At 46.2% G+C, this 20,629-nt stretch overlaps 1 protein-coding gene across 4 annotated transcripts in view; it reads left to right on the top strand.

Annotated features, from left to right (window-relative positions):
- The window catches only part of IFT122 (intraflagellar transport 122), a 73,109-nt gene that overhangs the window by 32,348 nt on the left and 20,132 nt on the right, over window positions 1–20,629 (top strand). For all 4 annotated transcript variants that reach the window (XR_006354161.1, XM_043978008.1, XM_043978011.1 and 1 more), the window contains 5 exons: window positions 3,454–3,618; window positions 5,729–5,926; window positions 9,226–9,366; window positions 12,437–12,490; window positions 15,116–15,277. Coding sequence is in view for 3 of the 4 variants with exons in the window: in XM_043978008.1 (XP_043833943.1) it covers window positions 3,454–3,618; window positions 5,729–5,926; window positions 9,226–9,366; window positions 12,437–12,490; window positions 15,116–15,277 (720 nt within the window). In the remaining variant the exon portion in view is untranslated. The remainder of the gene's footprint in view (window positions 1–3,453; window positions 3,619–5,728; window positions 5,927–9,225; window positions 9,367–12,436; window positions 12,491–15,115; window positions 15,278–20,629) is intronic.

Below are 20,629 nucleotides of genomic sequence, written 5' to 3'. Positions count from 1 at the left end.
TAAATTATACATGTGTAGTCATGCAAAACATTTCCACATTAGTCAGGTTGTGAAAGAAAACAGACCAAAAAAAAAAAAAAACCAAACCCACATAAGAAAAAGAAACTAAAAAAATGTATGCTTCAATCTGTATTCAGACACCATCAGTTCTTTCTTTGGAGATGGATTGCATTTTTCATAAGTCCTTCAGAGTTGTCTTGGATCAAGTCATTCACAGCTGATCATCTTGCAATATTGCTTTTACTTTGTATACAGTACATCTCACTTTGCATCAGCTCATGAAAGTTTTTCCAGGTTTTTCTGAGAGCATCCTGCTCATCATTTCTTTTTTTTTTTTTTTAAGTTTTTTTTTTTTTTTAGGCAATGGGGGTTAAGTGACTTGCCCAGGGTCACACAGCTAGTAAGTGTCAAGTGTCTGAGGCCGGATTTGAACTCAGGTACTCCTGAATCCTGGGCCAGTGCTTTAACCACTGTGCCATCTAGCTGCCCCCTGCTCATCATTTCTTACAACACAATAGTATTCCATCATAATCTCATCCCACGGTTTGTTCAGCTCTTCCGCAGTGGATGGGCATCTCCTTAATTCTGAATTCTTTGCACCAGAAAAGGATTTGACCTTAATGATCGCTGTTGTCCGACAAGAGAATGCCAACCCTATGTTCTCTGCTTCCTCTGTATACCTAGAGCTGAGCCTCTATCCTCTCTCCAGGGGCAAAGCCCAAGATAGACACGGAATATTTGCTTGTTGCTGGGGCATGATGACCTAGTTCTGCCTTTAGGAATCAGGGCCGGCCGCAGAACGTAGATGCCTTCCAGCGTCCATCTAGTGCTGAGCCTGAAAGGAATCTTCACCCCACCTGCCCGCAGAGGGAAACCCCTCCCTCTCCAGGCCTGAATTGTCCTCTTTGACATTTCTCCGACATTACTTCTGGGCCTACTCTGGGGCCAGTCAGTCTCCTCCCTTTTCTGCTTGTTATCCCTTCAGAAATACTGGAACACAGCTTCTCTGTGCCCCAGGAGGCCCCTCTCGTCCAGGCTAAACGTCTCAGTGCTTCAACTCTGTTCACATGGGGTAGAGTCGAGAGCCTCCCCTTACCCTCTTCTGATACTCCCTGGCTTATCAGCCTTCTTGAGTGGCACTATTGTCTCCGTGCCGCCATCCCCATTGGACTTGGGCAGAGGGAGACTTTGCATTTCCTTGTGTTACATTGTCATTAGACTCAGCCCAGGCACTAGTCTGTCAGTGTGCTCGCCGTCCCTACTAGCTTTGTTATCTGCAAACGGGATGAGCCAGTCTGCATTAAAAGGGATGCGGCTGATGGGATTTTCCCATTTGGAATGACTTCATTGAGAAGATAGGATCAGATTCGGAGCTAAGCATGGCTGCAGCCTGGCACATTCGTTAGAATTTGGGAGTTAGAGCCAATATCAGATTCTCTTTTTGAGAGACTGTTTTTATACAAGCCAGGACATCATCCACATTGCTTCCCCACATGTGGCTGTACCCCAAGGCTCTGTCCTGCACCCTCTGTCCTCTTCAAGTGGCAGTTAATGCGAAAGACAGCTTTCTGGACCTGGAGTCAGGAAACCTGAGCTCAAATCTGTCCTCAAACACTTACTGGCTATGAGACCCTGGGCGAGTCACTAACCCTTTTTTGCCTCAGTTTCTTTGGCTATAACCAGCACTTACCTCACAGGGTTTTTGTAAGGATCATATGATAATAATTGTCAAGTGTTTGGCATGGTGACAAGCGCATAGTAAGTGCTGTATAAATGTAAGCGTCATCATTGTTATCATTATCATCGTTAGTGACTATTATCTATACTCTCGCTCACTCCATGATCCAGTTGGCTCCTGTGCTGTGATTGTCATGGATGACTTCCAAAGCTGTATATTCAGTTCCACTTGCATATTTTAACTGGATGTCCGGTAGGCATCTCAAACTCATAATGTCCAAACTAGAACTCATGATCTTCCCCGACCCCCCAAATCTACTCCTCCGAATTTCCCTATTTCTGTCCAGGCTACCACCATCCTGATGGCAGTTGGTGGTACAGTGGATAGAACTGTGGGCTGGGAGTCAGGAAGACCTGAGTTCAAATTCAACCTCAGGTACTTATTATCTCGGTGATCCTGGGTAAATCACTTAACTTCTGTTTGCCTCAGTTACCTTAACTGTCCAAAGGAGATAATAACAGCATCTTCCTCACAGGATCATTGTGAGGATTGAATGAGAGGATATTTGTGAAAAGCACTTAGCGCAATTCCAGGCACATAGTAGGTGCTATATAAATGCTTATTTTCTCCTTTCCCCCTCCTCCTAGTCACTCATGTTCACAATCCTGGGGTTATCCTAGACTCCTCTCACCACATGTGTCTAATCAGTTGCTGTATCTTGTGATTTCTACTTCCAAATTATCTCTCGAATCAGTCCCCTTCTCTCTCCCCCTTCCTGTGGCCATATCGTAGTTCAGACCCTCATTGCCTGTCTCCTGGACTACTTCAGTAATCTTCTGATTGATCTCTCTGCCTCAAGTCTCCCCCACACTGGTCCACTCTCTACGGGCCAATGAGGTGGCTTTCCTGAGATGCAGTAAATACCAGTCGCTCCCTGGTGCCTTCAGGATCCAATATAAGTGCCCCTCTTTGTCTTTTAATGCCCTGGCCCTGATCTCCCTTCCTGCCCTTCTCACACGTGCTGGTGCAGCTAGACCAGCTTTGTCCTTCTCAATGTTGCTCATCCTCGACACTGCCCTCTTTGCACTTGGCAACCCTGAGGCCAAGATGCCCTCCCTCCTTGTCTTTGCTTCTGGTCATCTCTCAGTTTCTTTAAGACTCATATTATGGGCTGCTTCCTGTGTGAAATCTGTGCTGATCCTTCTCATTCCCTCCCCCCCACCCCAAGACCTTGAGTAATGCAGACATACATGTTCCTATGCATATCCACACATACATACAAACCCTCTCTGTTTCTCCTGTTTGGGAATCTAAGCTCTCAAAAGGCAGTTACTGTTTGATTCTTGTTTTGGTCTTCTGTACCCTGAATCTCTTGGTGAGGTGAGACTCTTGCCCAAATTTGCTCAAAATATGGAAGTTCTAAGGGGGGTGTATGAGAGCTTGAAAGCAGAGCAGTAGCCTGTGTGCATTAGAGGCAGGCAGATGGTCTCACAGATGAGGCTGCCCAACATCAGCCTGGCTGCAGAGTATTGCCCAGAACCCCTGTGGAAGTCAGTGGGAACTTGGACCATTCCGTATCTGAAGGACCAGGGCAGGAAGGGATTCTTCTGAGGCATCAGAATGTTAGTGTACGGCAGCTCCTTTCCTTGGGGTCAAAGGGTCCTTGTGAAATGAGCAGGAGCCATTCCTCTGTGCTAAGGAGCTCATCAGACCTTCCCCATGCCGAGGGCTTTGTCGAAGGCAGCGACTAACCTTTGTTATTGAAACCTTTCCAGATTCTGAAGATTTTTGTAGACAATCTGTTTGCCATTGTCCTGCTCAAGCAGGCCACGGCCGTGCGATGCCTGGACATGAGCGCTTCCCGCACCAAGTTAGCAGTGGTGGATGAAAACGACACCTGCCTGGTGTATGATATTCACACCAAGGAACTGCTTTTCCAGGTAGGAGATTGGAACAAACCACTTGGCCAGCCGGCATACAGGTGATGGCCCAATGGAGATTTAAAGGCCTTTTGATCAGGGATGTGGGGAGAGTCAACAAGATAATCCCAGTCAAATGATTGAGCCCCTCAAGGATAGGCACTGTATGCATAGCATCTGATTCTGTTGTGGAGGAAGGTTAGTGTGCCAGGGGAAGGGAGGGACAGGCTGGCTAGGTAGCCACCAGCTTCCCTGCCCAGTTGTTCTCACTGAAGATAGTGAGTGAGGGTTTGCATGAAGCCGGGAATGCAGGGAGCTGGGGTCCTTCCTACTTGACTGTGCAGCTCTTTCCAAATAGCAGAGGAAGGATGGGCATTGCTCAGTCTGGTTCCTTTCTTGTGTCCCTGGAGTTTTCCAGAATTCTGCTGATGGTAGATAACTAGAGCAGCTAAGTGGGAGGGGGTGGAGGATGGGGAACATACCTCCTCATGCAGAAGCTGCTTCCTATTGCTGTAACATTTTCATCCCACTGACCTTCTTCTAAGCTAGAGGTAGACCTGAGTTCTAATGTCCTCCCCCCCCCCCCCGCCAGCGCACCTCCACTTTCACTCCCTGTACTCAGTCTACTTTTGTGACCCTTGTTCCTGCCCCCATTCCTTTTCCAGGGAATTCATGCAGCTTGGGAGGTTGTATGTTTGGTGGGGATCCTCTGGGCCAGAGGACAAGGGAGTGGTAGAAAGGGCAGGGTAGAATTCTTAGAACTTGCCCTTGGGCATAAAAGATCCTCCGACTGCTGATTTTGATTTCTTTTTGAGGTCTCTGTGAGGCTCAAAAGCCAAGCAAGCAGGAAATTTTGAAAAAAAATCCCTTGCGGATTGTATTTTTGTAGTATATAATAAACTTTGTATGAAGGACACATTTTTAAAAATTGTATATCCATTTGGAAATGAAAGATGCAATGTTAAAACTGTGACAAAGGCCTTATGCTCTTTTTTCCTATCAAACTTTTATTTTTTCTTTTTAAAAATTCATTTTTAACATTCTTTTTTTCACTTAGTAGTATTTTATTTCCCCCCCCCCAATTACATGTAAAGAAAGTTTTCAACATTCATTTTTGTAAGATTTTGAGTTCCAAATTTTTTCCCTTCCTCCTTTTCTTCTCCCTTCCCCAAGACAGAAAGCAATCTCATATAGGTTATACAGTATGATCATGTTAAGTGTATTTCCACATTAGTCATGTTGTAAAAGAAAAATCAGAACAAAAGGGAAAAACCATGAGAAAGAAAAAACAAAGCAAAAATAGCATGTCACAATTTGCATTGAGACTCCCTAGTTCTTTCTTTGGATGGGGAGAGCATTTTCCATCTTGAGTCTTTTGGCATTGTCTTGGATCGTTGCACTGCTGAAAAGAGCTAAGTCTTTCTTAGTTGATCATCACACAATGTTGCTGTTACTATGTATAATGTTCTTCTGGTTCTCCTTACTTCACTTTGCATCAGTTCATATAAGTTTTGGCCTGTTTTTCTGAAACCACCCTTTTCAACATTTCTTAAAGCACAGTAGTTAGTACTCCTTCACAGTCATATACCATAATTTGTTCAGCCATTTCCCAATTGATGGTTATCTCCTATCCAATTCTTGGCCACCATGAGCAGAGCTGCCATAAATCTTTTGGTACCTCTGTGCCCTTTTCCTCTTTCTTGGATCTTTTTGGGATACAGACCTAGTAGGATAATGCCGGGTCAAAGGGTATGCACAGTTTTGTAGTTCTTTGGGTGTAGTTTGGTTACATTCTGTTCTCCAGAATGCTTGGACTGTTCACAACTCTGCCAACAGCGCATTAGTGTCCCTGTTTTCCTTCCTTCCCTCCAGTGTTTGTCATTTCTGACAGGTGTGATGTGAGACCTCAGAGTTGTTTTCATTGGCATTTCTCTAATCTGTGGTGATTGAGAACATTTTTATATGACTATAGATAGTTTTGATTACTTCTGAAAACTGCCTGTTTATATCATTTGACCATTGATCAGTTGGGGAATGGTTCTCATTTTGAGGAATGAGGCGGCCATGGTCTCTTAAGGGAAAAGCCCTTATTGTGGGTCTGATATAATGGTCATTGATCTGTACTCCCTAGGAACCCAATGCTAACAGTGTGGCCTGGAACACTCAGTGTGAGGACATGCTCTGCTTCTCTGGAGGAGGCTACCTCAACATCAAAGCCAGCAACTTCCCCGTGCACCAGCAGAAGCTGCAAGGCTTTGTCGTGGGCTACAATGGCTCAAAAATCTTCTGTCTCCATGTTTTCTCTATGTCAGCAGTGGAAGTGCCCCAGGTAATGCGCCAGTCAGTTGGTTGGTCCTTGATTAAATGGCTGCCACATGCCTGATGCTGTGCCAGGTTCCAGAGATACAAAGACAAAACAGTTCTTGCCCTCAACAGGCTTACGTTCTATTGGAGGAGACGCCATGTAGAAATCAGTGTATGGACAAAGCAATCTCAAGGTGATGTTAGGGTGGTGGGAGGGGGTGGTCACTAGCATCAGTAAACCCAATAAAATAGACCCCACCACTGGGTTTGTTTTTTGGAGGTGGGGATGGTGAGTAGAGAAATAAGGGAACGAGCATTGATATAGCCCCAATTGTGTGCCAGGTACTGTGCCTTAAGCGCTTTTCCCATCATGTGTCAGTGAATCTTCTTAACAGCCCTGAGAGGTAGGTGTGCCATTTTACAGTCGAGGAAACCGAGGCAAACAGAGGTGAAGTGACTTGCCCCGCTGGTCAGTGTCTGAGGCAGGATTTTATCTCAGTTCTGTCTTAGCCCAGGCCCAGTGCGCTCTCCACTGTGCCCACTGACTGCCCTCTGCAGAGAGGGGGAGAGGAGTGAGACATGGAGGTGATAGAGAAGAGTCTGCAGAATAATGTCTTGGGGAGGAGATATCTTCCAATGAAAAGGAGAATTTTCAGATCTAATCCGGCTGAACTCTATTTGTGGAGGTTCCAATGTGTGGCATGAAGGCAGATGAGAAGTGAAAAAAACAAATCATTCAAAAAGGAAGACTCTGTCCCTCCCTCCCTCCAGCCTGCACAAATAAGCTGAGTGGAGGGTTGGGTTTTTCCTCTGTGCTGAAGCCCCCCAGAGGGTCCAGCAGCAGCAGCCTCCCTGTCCCAGCCACCACAGCCCGCTTGGCTGACACAGCACAACCACTGGGGCCTGGGGAGAGAAGCCTCAAAACAAAGGCCCTTTATCTGCTGCCGTACCTCTAGCCAGCCTGTGGGGTGGCCGGGAGAGCAGGGCAAAAGCCTCACAGTCACTTGGTGGTTTCTGGTTTCCTCTTGGGCAATGGTTGGTTTGTTAGGGCGGCTGAGTGGGTCAGCAGACCCTGAGACTGTTGGATGGAGGAGGAGGAGGGGGGATCTCAGGGCAAATCAGAGTCAGTCACGCGGTTCCCTGGATACTTATTTTATTTTTAAAACTCCCCTACCTGGAATGCTCAGACAAGCCTGGCTGATCCTGGTTAGTACAGAGTGTTAGTGAGCACATGCATGTGTTCTCAGCGCCCGGCCCTTTGCTGGGGCTGGGAACACACAAGAAGTAGGAGATACAACACTCGAGGAGTGATGGGAAAGACAACACATAGGCCAGCAAAGCAGTTAGATAGTATCAGACACAGGTACTCTGGGAGCTCCCAAGCAGGACTGGTGAGGACTTCCCCAGGGAGGAGAAGGAGCGGGAGGGCATTTCAGGTGGAGGGCGTGGCGAAGTTGCAAGGGTGGAGACAGGATGAGCACCACGGGTTCCAGTCATGGTGAGCTATGGGACTGGCTCACATCAGAGTAACAAGGTTTACTGGGGGTGGGGGCGTGCCAGGCTGAGGAGTTTGGTCTGGATTTGGGAGGCAGGAGGGGGAGGAGGACAGCTAATAATGATAGACAAAAGTGAGCATTCATGTAGTAAGTACTTCAAGGTTTGTAAAGCACTTTTTTTTTTTTTAAGTGAGGCAATTGGAGTTAAGTGACTTGCCCAGGGTCACGCAGCTAGTAAGTGTTAAGTGTCTGAGGCCGGATTTGAACCCAGGTCCTCCTGACTCCAGAGCCAGTGCTCCCTCCACTGCGCCACCTAGCTGCCCCTTGTAAAGCACTTTTTAAGTGACTTTATTCGATCCTCACAACAGCCCTGCAAAATAAGTGCTTTTATTGTTCCCACTTTACAGATGAGGAAACTGAGGCATAGAGGTTCAATGAATGGTCTAGGAAATGTCTGAATTTTAATTCGGGTCTCCCTGCCTCCACATCCAACACTCTGCTCGCCTGTCTTGTGCCAGGCCTTGAGTTGGCGCTGTAGGAGGGTGGGTTAAAGGAGCCAGGAGGGTTGGCTTGGAGTCTTGTTCCTTGTCTTCCAGCGTCTGAAGGCTTGTCTTGTGGAAGAGGCGTTCGGCTTGTACTCTTGGGCTCCCGAGGGCAGAGGGAGGAACAGAAATGGCAAAGGGACAAGCTCAGGCCTGATGTGGCCAAGAGCCTCCTCCCCCTTGTAGCCCTGGCCCAGGGCTGGGCTCCCCATAGCAGGGGCCTGAAGGAGCATTGCTCGGGGAGGCTTTAGAGGAAGCTCATCCAGGTGTGGCGTGGGCAGGAATGGTCCCTGAGCTCCCTCCCCTCCAAAGGCCTGTGACTCAGCTCTCAGAGGTTCTTGGGCAGGAGACTGGCCTGATCTCTGACTAAGCCAGTGGTGGATCATGGGCTGGATTGAGAGAGAGAGAGAACCGGAGCCAGAGTGATGGAAGATACAGGGCCTGAATGTTGAGGGATGAAAGTAAGATTGGAGAAGGGACTATTGCAAAAGATCTGGGCAGTCAGTCATTCAGTTAGCACTAGGGCAGAAGAATGGCTAGGCCTTTTATTAACTAAATAGCTAAGGTAGGATAAAAAATGACTGCAGATACCCAGAAATAAGGTTGGCTTCCGAGACAGCCATGAGGACGTCTGGAGGCAAAATGAGGAGTTTCCTTTTAGATGTATTTAGTTTGAATACAAATAAGATGTTTGGAGTTGTGGGGCTCCTGGGGGACACCTCAGGGCTGCAGAGAGAAACTTTGGAGTTGTCTGTGAGGAGCTAAAAGCTGTGAATTTTCCCAAGGCTGAGGATGAAAGCTTAAGAAGTGACTCGATTTAGGAAGCAGGAGAAGGGACAAGGGCCAGCACAAGACAATGTAGTGGTCAGAGAGGCCCGAGAGCTCTTTTTTAAACATTTGGGGGCCTGTTTTCCCTTTCTACAAAATGAGACTCACACTGGCTGCCTTACTTCATGAGAATGAGGAGAAATATTTCAGTAAACCTTTACTAAGCACCCACTGTGTGCTGGGCACTGTGCTAGCTCTGGGGGTACAAATAAGAAAAAGGAAGACTGTTTCTGCCCTCAAGGAGCTTAGAACAAGTAAATATACATCTGAAAATACTTTGAATTCTTGAGGAGGCAAAATATAAACACATGCATTACTTCTGTTACGGCTCTGATTTGTAATGAAATGCTCGAGTTCCTATGGAGAAAGACAGTCTCATAAATTGTACTCTTGCTTTAATTCTGAAAATAGCCATTTTCTTTCCCTTTTGACAATTGCCTTTCATGGAAAACCTGAAGTCGGCCCCGATGTACCAGTACCTGGACAGGAAGATGTACAAAGAAGCCTACCAGATCGCTTGTCTGGGGGTGACCGATGCAGACTGGAGAGAGCTGGCCATGGAGGCGCTAGAAGGATTGGAGTTTGAGACAGCTAAGAAGGTAGAGCGTTTAATTGAATGTCAGAGGGCTAGATTTACAGCCTGGTGGACCATTTACAGCATTAAACCCACATGGCATTTGATGGGTTTTAAGTGGTGCCCTTATGAAATGATGGCGGCTTTCTTCCCACGGCTCTAAATGTAGAGGAAGAGACCGCTGTGTCTTCAGTTTGCAAAAGAGAAACGTCCTTGATCCCTGCTTAGCTTCAGGGCAGCAGAGCTGTGATTCATACATTTGAGTCACCTTGTTGTTTTCTTGCTTAGGAAATGCTAAAAAAAAAAATAGCTTTTCTAGAAAAAAGCTGTCTGCGTTTATTGTCTCCACTTCCTCTTTCTTCTCCACCTCTTGTAGTCTGGCTCCTGATGCCATTGCTGTTGAACACCCTCCTCTCCACAGTGACCAGTGATCCCCCGATGGCCAAATCCAATAGCCGCTATCCAGGAGTACTGGGCACTAGTGAGCGCCTTCATCTCCAGAGACTCCTCTCTTCCCTTGGGTTTTCGTGTTCTCTTTCTACCAGTCAGATTGCTCCTCAGCCTCCTCCGCTGGTTCACCCTTCACATCCCCTCCTATAACTGTGGCTTCTCCAAGGCTCTGCGCTGGGCCTTCTGCTCTCTCACCTGATGACCTCATCAGTTCTCTCTCTGCAGATGATTCCCAGTCTCTGCCTCCAGCCCCGGTCTCTGTGCCGAGCTCCAGTCCCACATCGCATTCAAGCTGTGTCCTGTAGGCACCTCCGACTCAGGAGGTCCCAAGCAGAGGCCCATCTTGGTCCACACACCCACCACTGGTGACTTGTCTGTTTCTCTTGAGGGTTCCAGACTCACTCTCCCTCAGCCGCCATAGCTGATCAGCCTCTCTGCCTCCACAGTGTCTCTTGCCTCCCTCCTCCCCTCATCCACAGAGCCACTGCCCCTGTCAGGCCCTTATTGCCTCTCTCAGATGGACTCTGATCCCACGGATCCCACTCTGACCACATCAGCTCCCTGCTCAGGAAGCTCCCTCTAGGGCCAAATGTAGCTTCCTGTCTTCACAGTCAAAGCTTTTCACCATCAGACTCACCTTCCAGATTGGCTAGCTTTCTCCCCTTCACAGACTCGACACTCCAGCCAGCCAAACCATCATTGCCGTCCTGGGCACATTTGCCTTCAGTACAGACTGGGATAGAAGGGTAAAGACCCAAATAAAGAGCCTTCCCCAAAGACCGGTAACATAAGTTCTCTTTTATGACCGCCCTGTAAGCCCCGGATTTGAGTGATTTTATTAAGCTAGTAACTTGTCTCTGGGGTGTAAAACTTGAGCACTGGGTCTCAGAGCCCCATAGGCCTTCTCTTTTTCAGCCTCACAGAGCGAGGATGGTGTATTTAGGGTGCAGGGTGCCTTAGATATGGTAGGTACTCAGTGTTTATGGGATTGAATTGTTGAAGGCAGACACCCTCTGCTGATGGCTGGGTTTCTCCACTAGATGTCAGAGAAGAGCTGCTTTCTGGTCCTGCCTCCTCATGACTTTGTTCAGGGGCCTGATCCCCTGCCTCTATGGTGAACACCGGGACAGATTTGTAGAAGGCCCTGTGACCCAGGCAATCCCTCCAAGTCTGCAGCTTGGGAACCAGGCCGGAGGCGGGGTGGGCGTGAACAGAATCTGTCCGGATGTCCCATGGCTCAGGAGCAGGAGCCAAGCTCTTCAGAGGGCTTACGTGGTGCCCAAAGCGGGCCACAAATGGGAGCCTTCCTTTTCAACCCCACAGATGACTTTTCCATTTTCAGGCATTTTAGAGAGGAGGACATAATAATGAGGACAATGACATTGCTGTCATAGTGATGGCATTTGTGATTGCCTTAAGGTTTGCAGAGCACTTTATACATCACCTTTTTCGATTCTGAGACAAATGTTGTTATTCCTTATTTTATACAAAAGGAAACTGAGGCTGAGAGAATGTAGGTGACTTGTCCAGGGTTACAAAGCTAGTAAATGTGTGAAGCGAGATTTTAGATTTCAAACTCTGTTCACCACACAAACTAGCAGCCTGGTGCAGGTGACTAGAAGCCACAGATTATCAGTGTCCTTGCAAACCTTTTTTTTTTTTTTTAAGTGAGGCAATTGGGGTTAAGTGACTTGCCCAGGGTCACACAGCTTAGTAAGTGTTAAGTGTCTGAGGCCGGATTTGAACTCAGGTACTCCTGACTCCAGGGCGGGTGCTCTATCCACTGCGCCACCTAGCTGCCCCCTCCTTGCAAACCATTTTAAATCTTTGGGGCTTTTATCGTCCTTAGTTTGTGCCATCAGAATCCAGATGAGGGACTTTAGAGAAAAATGTCCAAATTAAAAATGGATGACATTAGAGATTCTTGATGTTTAGGCCAATAGAATGGGTTGTGAAACATTCACATCTCCTCTTAGCCTGGCAGGCTTTGGGAGTCCGTGGGTTAAAGTGACCTGTTTTATTACAGGTCTCAGGCAAGAGCTGAAGCATTACAGTTTATGCAAGGCTTTGTCTCTTGGGGAGTTTGAGTGATAACATTTTTCTCCATTTGCTAGAAACCATCTTTATCTTTTCTGACTTTCTTCCTCTCTCCCTCTGTGCACGATAATGTGTTTGCCCCCATTGCACAACGTTTGCTGAGCTGTCAGGTAGACATCTGCCTTCTGGTTTTTCTCTGAGTCTCCAAGATGTACTTGCTGTCTTTTATCACTCAGTTACATTTTGCTCACCTCTACTCTGATGCAAGCCACCTCCCTTTACAAACCAGCACATTTTTCCCCCCCAGTGCAAAGGGATACTCCCTAATAAGTAGAATCATAGAATGCAGGATCATAATTTTGTTTTGTCTAATCCCAAAGGGACTGATCTGCCCAGATCTCTTTCTCTGTTTCTTTTGTAGGATAATCCCAGGGATAAAGGCTTCTCTCTCCAGGAGGTGTAGCTTACACAAAAACTCACCGATTAATCATTACCTGCGCTTTCTTCCTTGTTTCCTTTCTAGACTTTCTACCACAGACCAGTTACAGACATTTGGCACGTAGAAGCCACTGATTTTGTTTGTTTCTTTTTTTCCCTCCTTCCTTTAGGCATTTACCAGAGTACAAGATCTCCGGTATTTAGAGCTGATCAACAGCATTGAGGTAAAAGACTGGTTGAAGTCCTCCTCCTTCTCAAGAAAGACCCTTCTGCTTCTCGATGAGTTATGTGGGGGCAGCTCTCTTAGCAGCCAGGAGAATTCTGAGCAGCATGGCCTGACTCCTCTTTCTGCTTTATGCATCTGTGTGTCATCAGAACCCGGTGTGGTAAAATAATCAAGTGGTTTCATGAGTGGATGACTCCAGGAATCCCCAAACCTAAGTTCCATCCCCAGCCTTCTTCCCCCCTCCCCCAGTTCTCTGGATGATACCACTCAAAGCATTTGAACTTAGGTGCCATGGGGTCAGCGGTGTGTAAGAAGCAGCCCCTGGAGCTCGGGGAGCATGCCTTATTTATCTTTGTATCTCTCTCCAAGGCAGCCAATCTTGTTGCACACTTTAAGCACTTACCATTTGTTGAATGGATGAGCCACAAATGTGTATTCTATTCTGACAAAATTTTTCTGTAAGTATACGTGAGTGTATAACACATTTGAATTTCTAAATGGTAACAAGCTGTAGAAAAACAATGAAAATATACACTGGGCCTTCCATAAAAAAATGCAGCCTCCTACCCACCCATCAGGAGAACGTGCATACAGAATTGTTTTTCTAGGAGTAGTGACAGATTTGCATTGGTCCATCCATACGGTGTGCTCCATTTCTTCCCACCAGTGACATGCATTATGCTAGATAGCTTTTAGGATTTGAGATGGCAGTCTGTTAGTGTGGACTGGCCCATGTAAAGATTCAGCCTGTAACCTTGGCCTCATTAACACTGTGCTCTACCTAACCCAGCTCATTGACGTAGGCACCACATAATACTCTTAGGCAAAGAGCATTGATTAATGGATCGATGTCCGTTAGGGAGGAGACACCTCGTAGTGTGCTTAGTGGCTCTGTCCTCAGCCCTGTCCCGTTTCACATTTTTATCAGCAGCAAGGATAAAGACATGAAAGATATGCTTATATAATCTATGGGGAGCACAGAGCTGGGAGAGATAACAAATATGTTGGGTGACAGAATTGGAATACCCAAAGATCTTGATAAGACCAAAACAATGGACCAAAGCTAACAAGATGACATTGAATAGAGATGAATGTAGAATTTTGCCCCTAAAAAAAAAAAAAAAAGCTGCGCAAATGTAGGATGTGGAAGACCTGGATTAACAGCAGGTCATGGGAAAGAGATCTAGTTTTAGTTGAGTGCCAAGTCAGTGTGATCAGCAGTGTGATTTGGCTGCCAAAAATGCTGAAGGAGTCTTAGACTACATTAATAGGAGCGTCCCCAAAAGTCCCACTGAACTCTGCACTGTTCAGCCCCATCTGCAAGGCTGTTCATCTCGGGGGCCACACTTCACAAGTGACATTGGTGAAATGGAATGTGTCCTGAGACAGGGGGATGGGAAATCTTGTGGAGAGCAGTTTAAGGAACTGGAGATATTTACCTTGGAGAAGATAACTGGGGGAGGCAGGGGATGGGACACCATCCTCGTCCTCAGAGCACATGGGTTGTTATGTAGAAGAAGGATTGATTATCAGAGGAGAAGATGAAGTTAGCCATGTAGAAGTTCCACAGAGGCAGATTTCAACTTAGTGGAAGGAACTTGTTAGCAATGGCAGCTGACCCACAACACGGAACGGACCAGCTTATGAAGTAATGAGTGCCTCATTACTCAGAGTGAAAGGCTATAATACAGTTGAAGAGAAAACATGCAAAAGAACCTGTTGGAATACCCAGTTTTACAAATACTTTGGCTGCATATCAGTGAATACTCTCTAACACAGGAGGAGAAAATAAACGCTCTATGTTTCTTCCTGGTTTCTGGTGGGAATACTTGACAACAAAAGCCTCACAGGCAGAGGTTTTTAAAGAAAATATGCTTTGCTTCTTCATTGTTAAAATTTTCTTTAGCTGTTTCCTTTTGTGGGTGTTGTTGGAGATTTATTGGGATGTCATTCCACCCCCGGCCCCTTCTCTGAAACAGAGTACTTGCTGTCTGGTTACAGAATCAGAGGATCTCTTCTCTGACAACCACAGAACCTCAGCACTCCGAGCCTGGGCTGCAGTGGGAAGAGGCTTGGGTCTAGAGTTAGGGGAGCTTGCTTTAAATCTTGTCTCCCCTCCGCAGAATGAAGACATCTGTCAGCTTCCTTCTGGCCCTAAAATCACGTGACCTTTAGAGGCCTGATCTTCTGATACCTGTGCTCACTTCCACCATGACCTCCCTTCCTCCCCTGCACACCTCTGCTGAATTAGCCACACCTGTGTGGTGTTTATAGGCATTTGTCAGCTCCTCACACCAGGCCTTTAGGCATTTGGAGGCCTCTCCTTGAAAGAAAACACGGGAGAGCTGTCATAATGAATTTATGCAGCCCTCACGGCAGACATTTGCACCTCCACGATCTGATTGTCCTCTTTGGATGTTAACTTGTCCTAGAAAACCTGCCTTTGTTGTCAAGCATTCCCACCAGAAACCTGGGAAAGAGACCAATGCGTAATTGTCCCCTCTGGTTTCCCAAGGGAGGGAAAGCCTGGGAGGGTACCTTAAATAGCTCTGTCTAACCTTTGTAAAGGCTGCTTCCTGCCTGGGCCTGCAGAGCCCATTTCCTGTGCTGCTCATTTTTCCAGGAGAGGAAGAAGCGTGGAGAGACCAACAATGAACTGTTTCTAGCAGATGTTTTTGCCTACCAAGGAAAGTTCCACGAGGCTGCCAAACTGTACAAACGCAGTGGACACGAGAATCTGGCTTTGGATATGTACACTGACCTACGCATGTTTGAATACGCAAAGGTAATCCTCTGGAGGGCCAGGCCTGCTGTAACAGGCAGTAAACTTAGAGAACTCAGGCGTCCAAGGAAGGCCAAGGCAGATGCTACAAAGGGATTCCCAAAGGTCCTAGAAACTCTTACAGACCCAGAGAGCACTACCAAAAGATACACGCCCAGTCGTTAGGACTGATGTCAGGGAGAACCACTGTCACCCCCGCAGGATGTCACTGGGGCGTCCCTTGGCAGTCAGGTATTGGAGAGAGCATGGGTCTGATCCCGCAGAGTGTTTTCTGTATTCAGTTGTGGAGGTCAGTGTTGAAAACACAGATGATTTCTACCCAGTTCCAAAGGTGGTTACGCGTTGAGATGGATTCCTCGGGCCACATTGTGAAACGGGGGTCCTCACTTTACTTCTGTACCTCACTGACTCCTGGCTATAGCTGTGGGATGACTGTGGCCCAGACTCACTTTTGTATTTGGAAGGGCTTGCAGACGTCCCTGTGGCTTTACATGCTCCAGCAGTGTTGGATTCAAAAGGGCCCTTTGCTAAAGTCTTACTTAGGCCAGCACCCAGTGGCTTCAGTGAAAATTGGGTCCAATTAGGGAATACAAAGTCATTCAGAAGGATTGCAAATTACAGTTTAGCGGATAACCCAGGGCTGGAATTACCTTTCAGCACATTGAATAACACCGACTGCTCTGTGAATGGGTGTAATCTACCTTCACCTATAATGTCAAAGGAGGCGTCCAAAAGATTATTAAATGAACCATATGTGACCACCAATTAGTTATTATTAATGGTAATTATCTAGCTCACAAATTTAAGATGGAAATTATTCTCACTTTTCTTTTTGATTTCCTGTTCTTGACTTTTTCCTTTCCTCCCTGGTTACTCCATAGAATCCCTGAAATCACAACACTTGCATTCCCATGGCGAGAGTCATTGGCATTTGGGGATTCTAGGGTTTCTGTTAGTGTACCTTGAATATAGATAATGGGTCTACTAGTTGTTTTTCATGATCATCAGGCTAAATCCTAGACAAATTGTGAAGGAGGTGAAGTTTCCTTCAGTGCCGTAGTCCCCCTCCTCCCCGGATCCCAACCGTATTATTGTCCCCTGCTTAAGGCTTCAGGAACCTCATGTTCTTTTCATGCCCTGCTCTTATCCTAGAAAGTCAGAGTCGGAAATCCCTTGAGAATCACCAAGTTTGATCCATTCCTGAGCAGGAGACTCCCTTCTACCACATCACCAACAGGTGGTTGTCCAGCCTTTGCCGGATGGAGAACTCACAACCTCCTGAGGCAGCCTGTTCCACTTTGAGACAACTCCAATTGTTGAGATGTTTTTCCATATATTGGGCCAAAAATCTGCTTTTCTGCAAATTCCACCCTTTGGTCTTAATTCTACCATCCAGGGCCAAAGAAAACAAGTTGAATCCCTCTTCCGCATGACAGCCCTTCACATGTTTCCACTACAGACAATCATCGTGTCTCCCCTAAGTCTTGTCCTCTCCAGGCTAAACGTCCCCAACTGAGCCTCCTGTGGGGGGCTTTTTAGTCTCTTCACCCTCCTCTGCACGGGATCCAGATTGTTGGGGTCTTTCCTTAAATGCGACGTCCAGAATTGGACGGATTCCTTGGACCAAGGCAGAGTCCAGTTAGAACGTCCCTCCCTTATTCTGCATGCTCTTCTTTTCTTTCCATTCTAAGTCCCTATCGGCCATTCTGGCTGCTGGGTCATATTGCTGACTCCTCCTGCGCTTGTGGATACAGAATTGTGGAACGTGGTGATCTCCACTGGGCTGGCTGCCCTCCTGAGGATGCTCTTTAGCTTAGCGGTGTCCTTCCCATGTTGTGGGATACAGAATTGAATAGAACCATGCAGATGTGGCCTAATCAGGAAAGGACCATGGGCCTGTCACTGCCTTAGCCTCGGGAATGAAGCCTTTCTTGGTGCAGCCTAGTTCTTGGCTGCCATGTCGTGATGTTAAAACCCTCAGATCTTTCTTTTTCACACGAGCAGCTATCTAGTCACATCTCCTGTATTTGTGAGAAGAATTTAAAGACTGAAGTGTAAGTTTTTCTATTTATGTCTATTAAATTCTTATTAGATTTGACCCAGTGTTCTAGCCCATGATAATCTTTTTGAATCTTGGCTCTATCAATTAGTGTGTTAACTCTGCCTTCTAGTTTCTTGTCATCTGCAAATTTGATGTGCCTTTTTCCAAGTCATTGATAAAAATGTTTAACAGCACATGACCAGGCACAGGGGTATTCCACTGGAGACATTTCAGGTTGATACTGAACTTCAGTTAGTTCACTTGGGTTCAGCTGGTTGTGAATCTCCTTAATTCTATCTTCATCCACACCATATCATTCTGTCTTGTGCACTAGAGTAACATGAAAGAATTTGTCAGATGCTTTGCTGAAATCTAGGTAAGCTATGTGCTGTTGTCTTAATTATTCATCTAGTAACCCAATCCAAAAGAAAAATAAGGTTCATCTGGCATGACCTGTCCTTAATTAAATTATGCTGGTTTGTAGTGATCACTACTACTTATAGATATTCATCTCTTTCATGTGATGGAGAATTTTTCCAGGAATCTGAGTCAAACCCATTAACTTACAGTTTGTAGACTATATTCTCTTCCCTTTTTGGAAATTACGACCACATTTGCCATTCTTCCATCCAATGATTCTTTCCCTTTTCTCCACAGTCTTTCTCTGTTCTCTGACGTTGACTCAGCCATCATCCCTCCTAGTTCTTTCTGAGCCTGATGACGTGGTTCATGTGGGCCTGGGAATGAACCCATCACTGGCAGCTCGGTGCTCTCTCATCTCCACATTTAATAATGCCCTGCAGTAGCCATGTTTCATTTTGTTCATTCTGGTATATTTTTAAATTCTCCTCAGCGGAAAAACCAGAAACAAAATAAACATTGAGCATCTCCACCTGTTCTCTGATGACTGTTGTCATCGTCCCATCCGCCCTAAGCAGATCTTGACTCACAGTTATCTCCCTGAACAGAATGTAGCCTCCTTCAGGGCAGGACTGTTTTCATTCTTGTTTTTGTGTCGCTAGCATGCAGCGCCCAGCCCGGAACAAAGCAGGCCTTTATTAAATGCTTCTTGGTTGATGGATTTGTTCTGAGCATTCACACTATGCTGGAGGGAGGGTCACACTGCTGTTTTTACAGTCCAAAGCCGGTCTCTGCTTCCCACTTTGGTACTTCTTTTAAAAATCCAAGCTGGCTGGTGAGTCTGTTCCCGGGGCCTCTGCATCACTTTCTTTAGACGGCTTCCCTCCTGTCTTTGTATGCCCGGTCCATAGCACCGTACTTGGCACATCGTAGTGCCTCACGAATGCTCATTGATTGATTGATTGATTGATTTCTCCTAATCAGAATAAGTGGGGTTTTTGTTTGTTTGTTTTACTTTTTCAGAATTTCCTTCTTGAGAGTTTCCTGTCCTTTCCTGGGCTAACTTCCCTCTATAGAATTTTAGGCCATAGGGGCTTACTTATCTTCTGAACTCGTTGAAATCTCCCCAGATCTCGAGTGCGATTCAGACCAAACCCAGCCTTCCTCTTATCATTTGCCATACATTCTAAGGCACACTGGTTGTTTCTCCTCCACGTTCCCATCCTGTAAGAATCAGATTCATGAGGGACTTTCCCCATGGCTGGTCCCCCTTCCTTTAGAGGGAAGTCCGGGATATTAGCCTCTCTGCTTTTGTCAGAGAGTAAGCTTCAGCCCATGCCTGGATGAGCCAAGTCCCTCTTCACTTTTCTTTTTTTGAATGGATCAACATTCCCTCCCTCATTTTGAACTCCCCCTCTCCTTTCTCCCTGTCCTCCCCTGTCTGCCTGTTGGGCCAAATGTGTTCCTACATCAGACTTTCTGTGTGTTCAGCCACCTTTGGTCTGCATCAGACATGATGAGGTTCATGAGATGCAGGCTTCCTCTACTCCTTACTCTAGAGGTGTGTATTCCTCTCACCCCACTGTTTCAGGCAAATGTAGAGAAGAAGAGAGCAGCAGCACGGTGTAGTGGAAAGGGAACTGGCCCTGGAGCCAGGAAGCCCTGAGTTTCAGGCCTACTTTTCACACATCCTTTTCCTGAGCAAGTGACTTAGCCCCTCAGTGCTAGGTAACTCTCTCTGTCTCTGTGTCTGTTTCTCTCCTCTCTCTCCTTCTCTGTCTCTCTGTCTCTGTCTCCCCCTCCCCTTCTCTGTTTTAATTCTAAACAAATACGAAATAAATTGAACATTTCATTTCCACATTAGAATAAAGAGGACTGTATGTGAAATTGCAACCACACCCAGGTTCCTTTTCTTTGTCTTACTCTTACTGTGTTTTAACAGCATGTCTGTATTATTTTGTCTTAACAGGTGCCTTCCTCTTCTCCTTGAGTCCTTCTCCTCTTCTCCTTCATCTTGAAAGCTTTTATTAATGCACCTCCACTATACTCTTCTAGGCTCTTCTGTTCTCCTTAAGTCTTCCTCCTCAAATCCCTCTCTTTCAGCTGGAGTCCTCCTTCCTTCTCCCACAACTTCTCAGATTCTCAGAGTTCCCCTCCCCATATTCAATTTCTGTTCTTCAGATTTCAAAGTCTTTCAAATCACCTTCACCCTCCAAATTACTTTTTTCTTTAGCTCAAATCCTCCCATGAAAACTGCAAGTAGTTCATAGTTTAGTCCACAGTGTTTTATGTAAACTGTACAGGGGGGTCCTGTTTCTTTCCCCCACATTTTAGCCATTCCCCTCCACTTAATTCTTTGTCATCTGAAAGTGTGACAAGCAGGCCACTATGCCTTCTTCAAAGTCATACATAAGAATATTAAAGTGGGGGACACTTTAAAGAACTCCCTCAGGGTGAGATTGATCATCAATTCACTTAACCATCCAGATGGCATGAGGGACCGTCAAAAACGTTTTGTTAAAATGTGCTTTCTGGGGGCAGCTAGGTGGTGCAATGGATGGAGCACTGGCCCTGGATTCAGGAGGACCCGAGTTCAAATCTTGCCTTAGACAACAACACTAGCTGTGTGACCCTGGGCAAGTCACTTAACCCTCATTGTCCAGCACAAAAAAATGTGCTTTCTGGCACATTCCTCACCTTGATAAAAGGAAACAAGATGAGTCTGATGTGAATTGGGTTTGGGTTTTTTGTTTTGTTTTTTTTTGCCTAAAAGACATTTACTAATGGAATTTCTTTATTGCTGACAAGAGATACAAATCCATATCTTTGTCCAAATTAGGTTGATGAGGTGATAGTATCCCATATTTTATGTGGTGTGGCAGCTCCAAAGATGGCTTCCCAACCATATTATTTTTACATAGGAAAAGACCTATGTCTGATGAGTATTGGAGATG

The sequence above is a fragment of the Dromiciops gliroides genome, chromosome 1, assembly GCF_019393635.1.
Source record: "Dromiciops gliroides isolate mDroGli1 chromosome 1, mDroGli1.pri, whole genome shotgun sequence".
NCBI lineage: Eukaryota > Metazoa > Chordata > Mammalia > Microbiotheria > Microbiotheriidae > Dromiciops > Dromiciops gliroides.
This window is presented reverse-complemented; position numbering and strand designations above follow the sequence as displayed.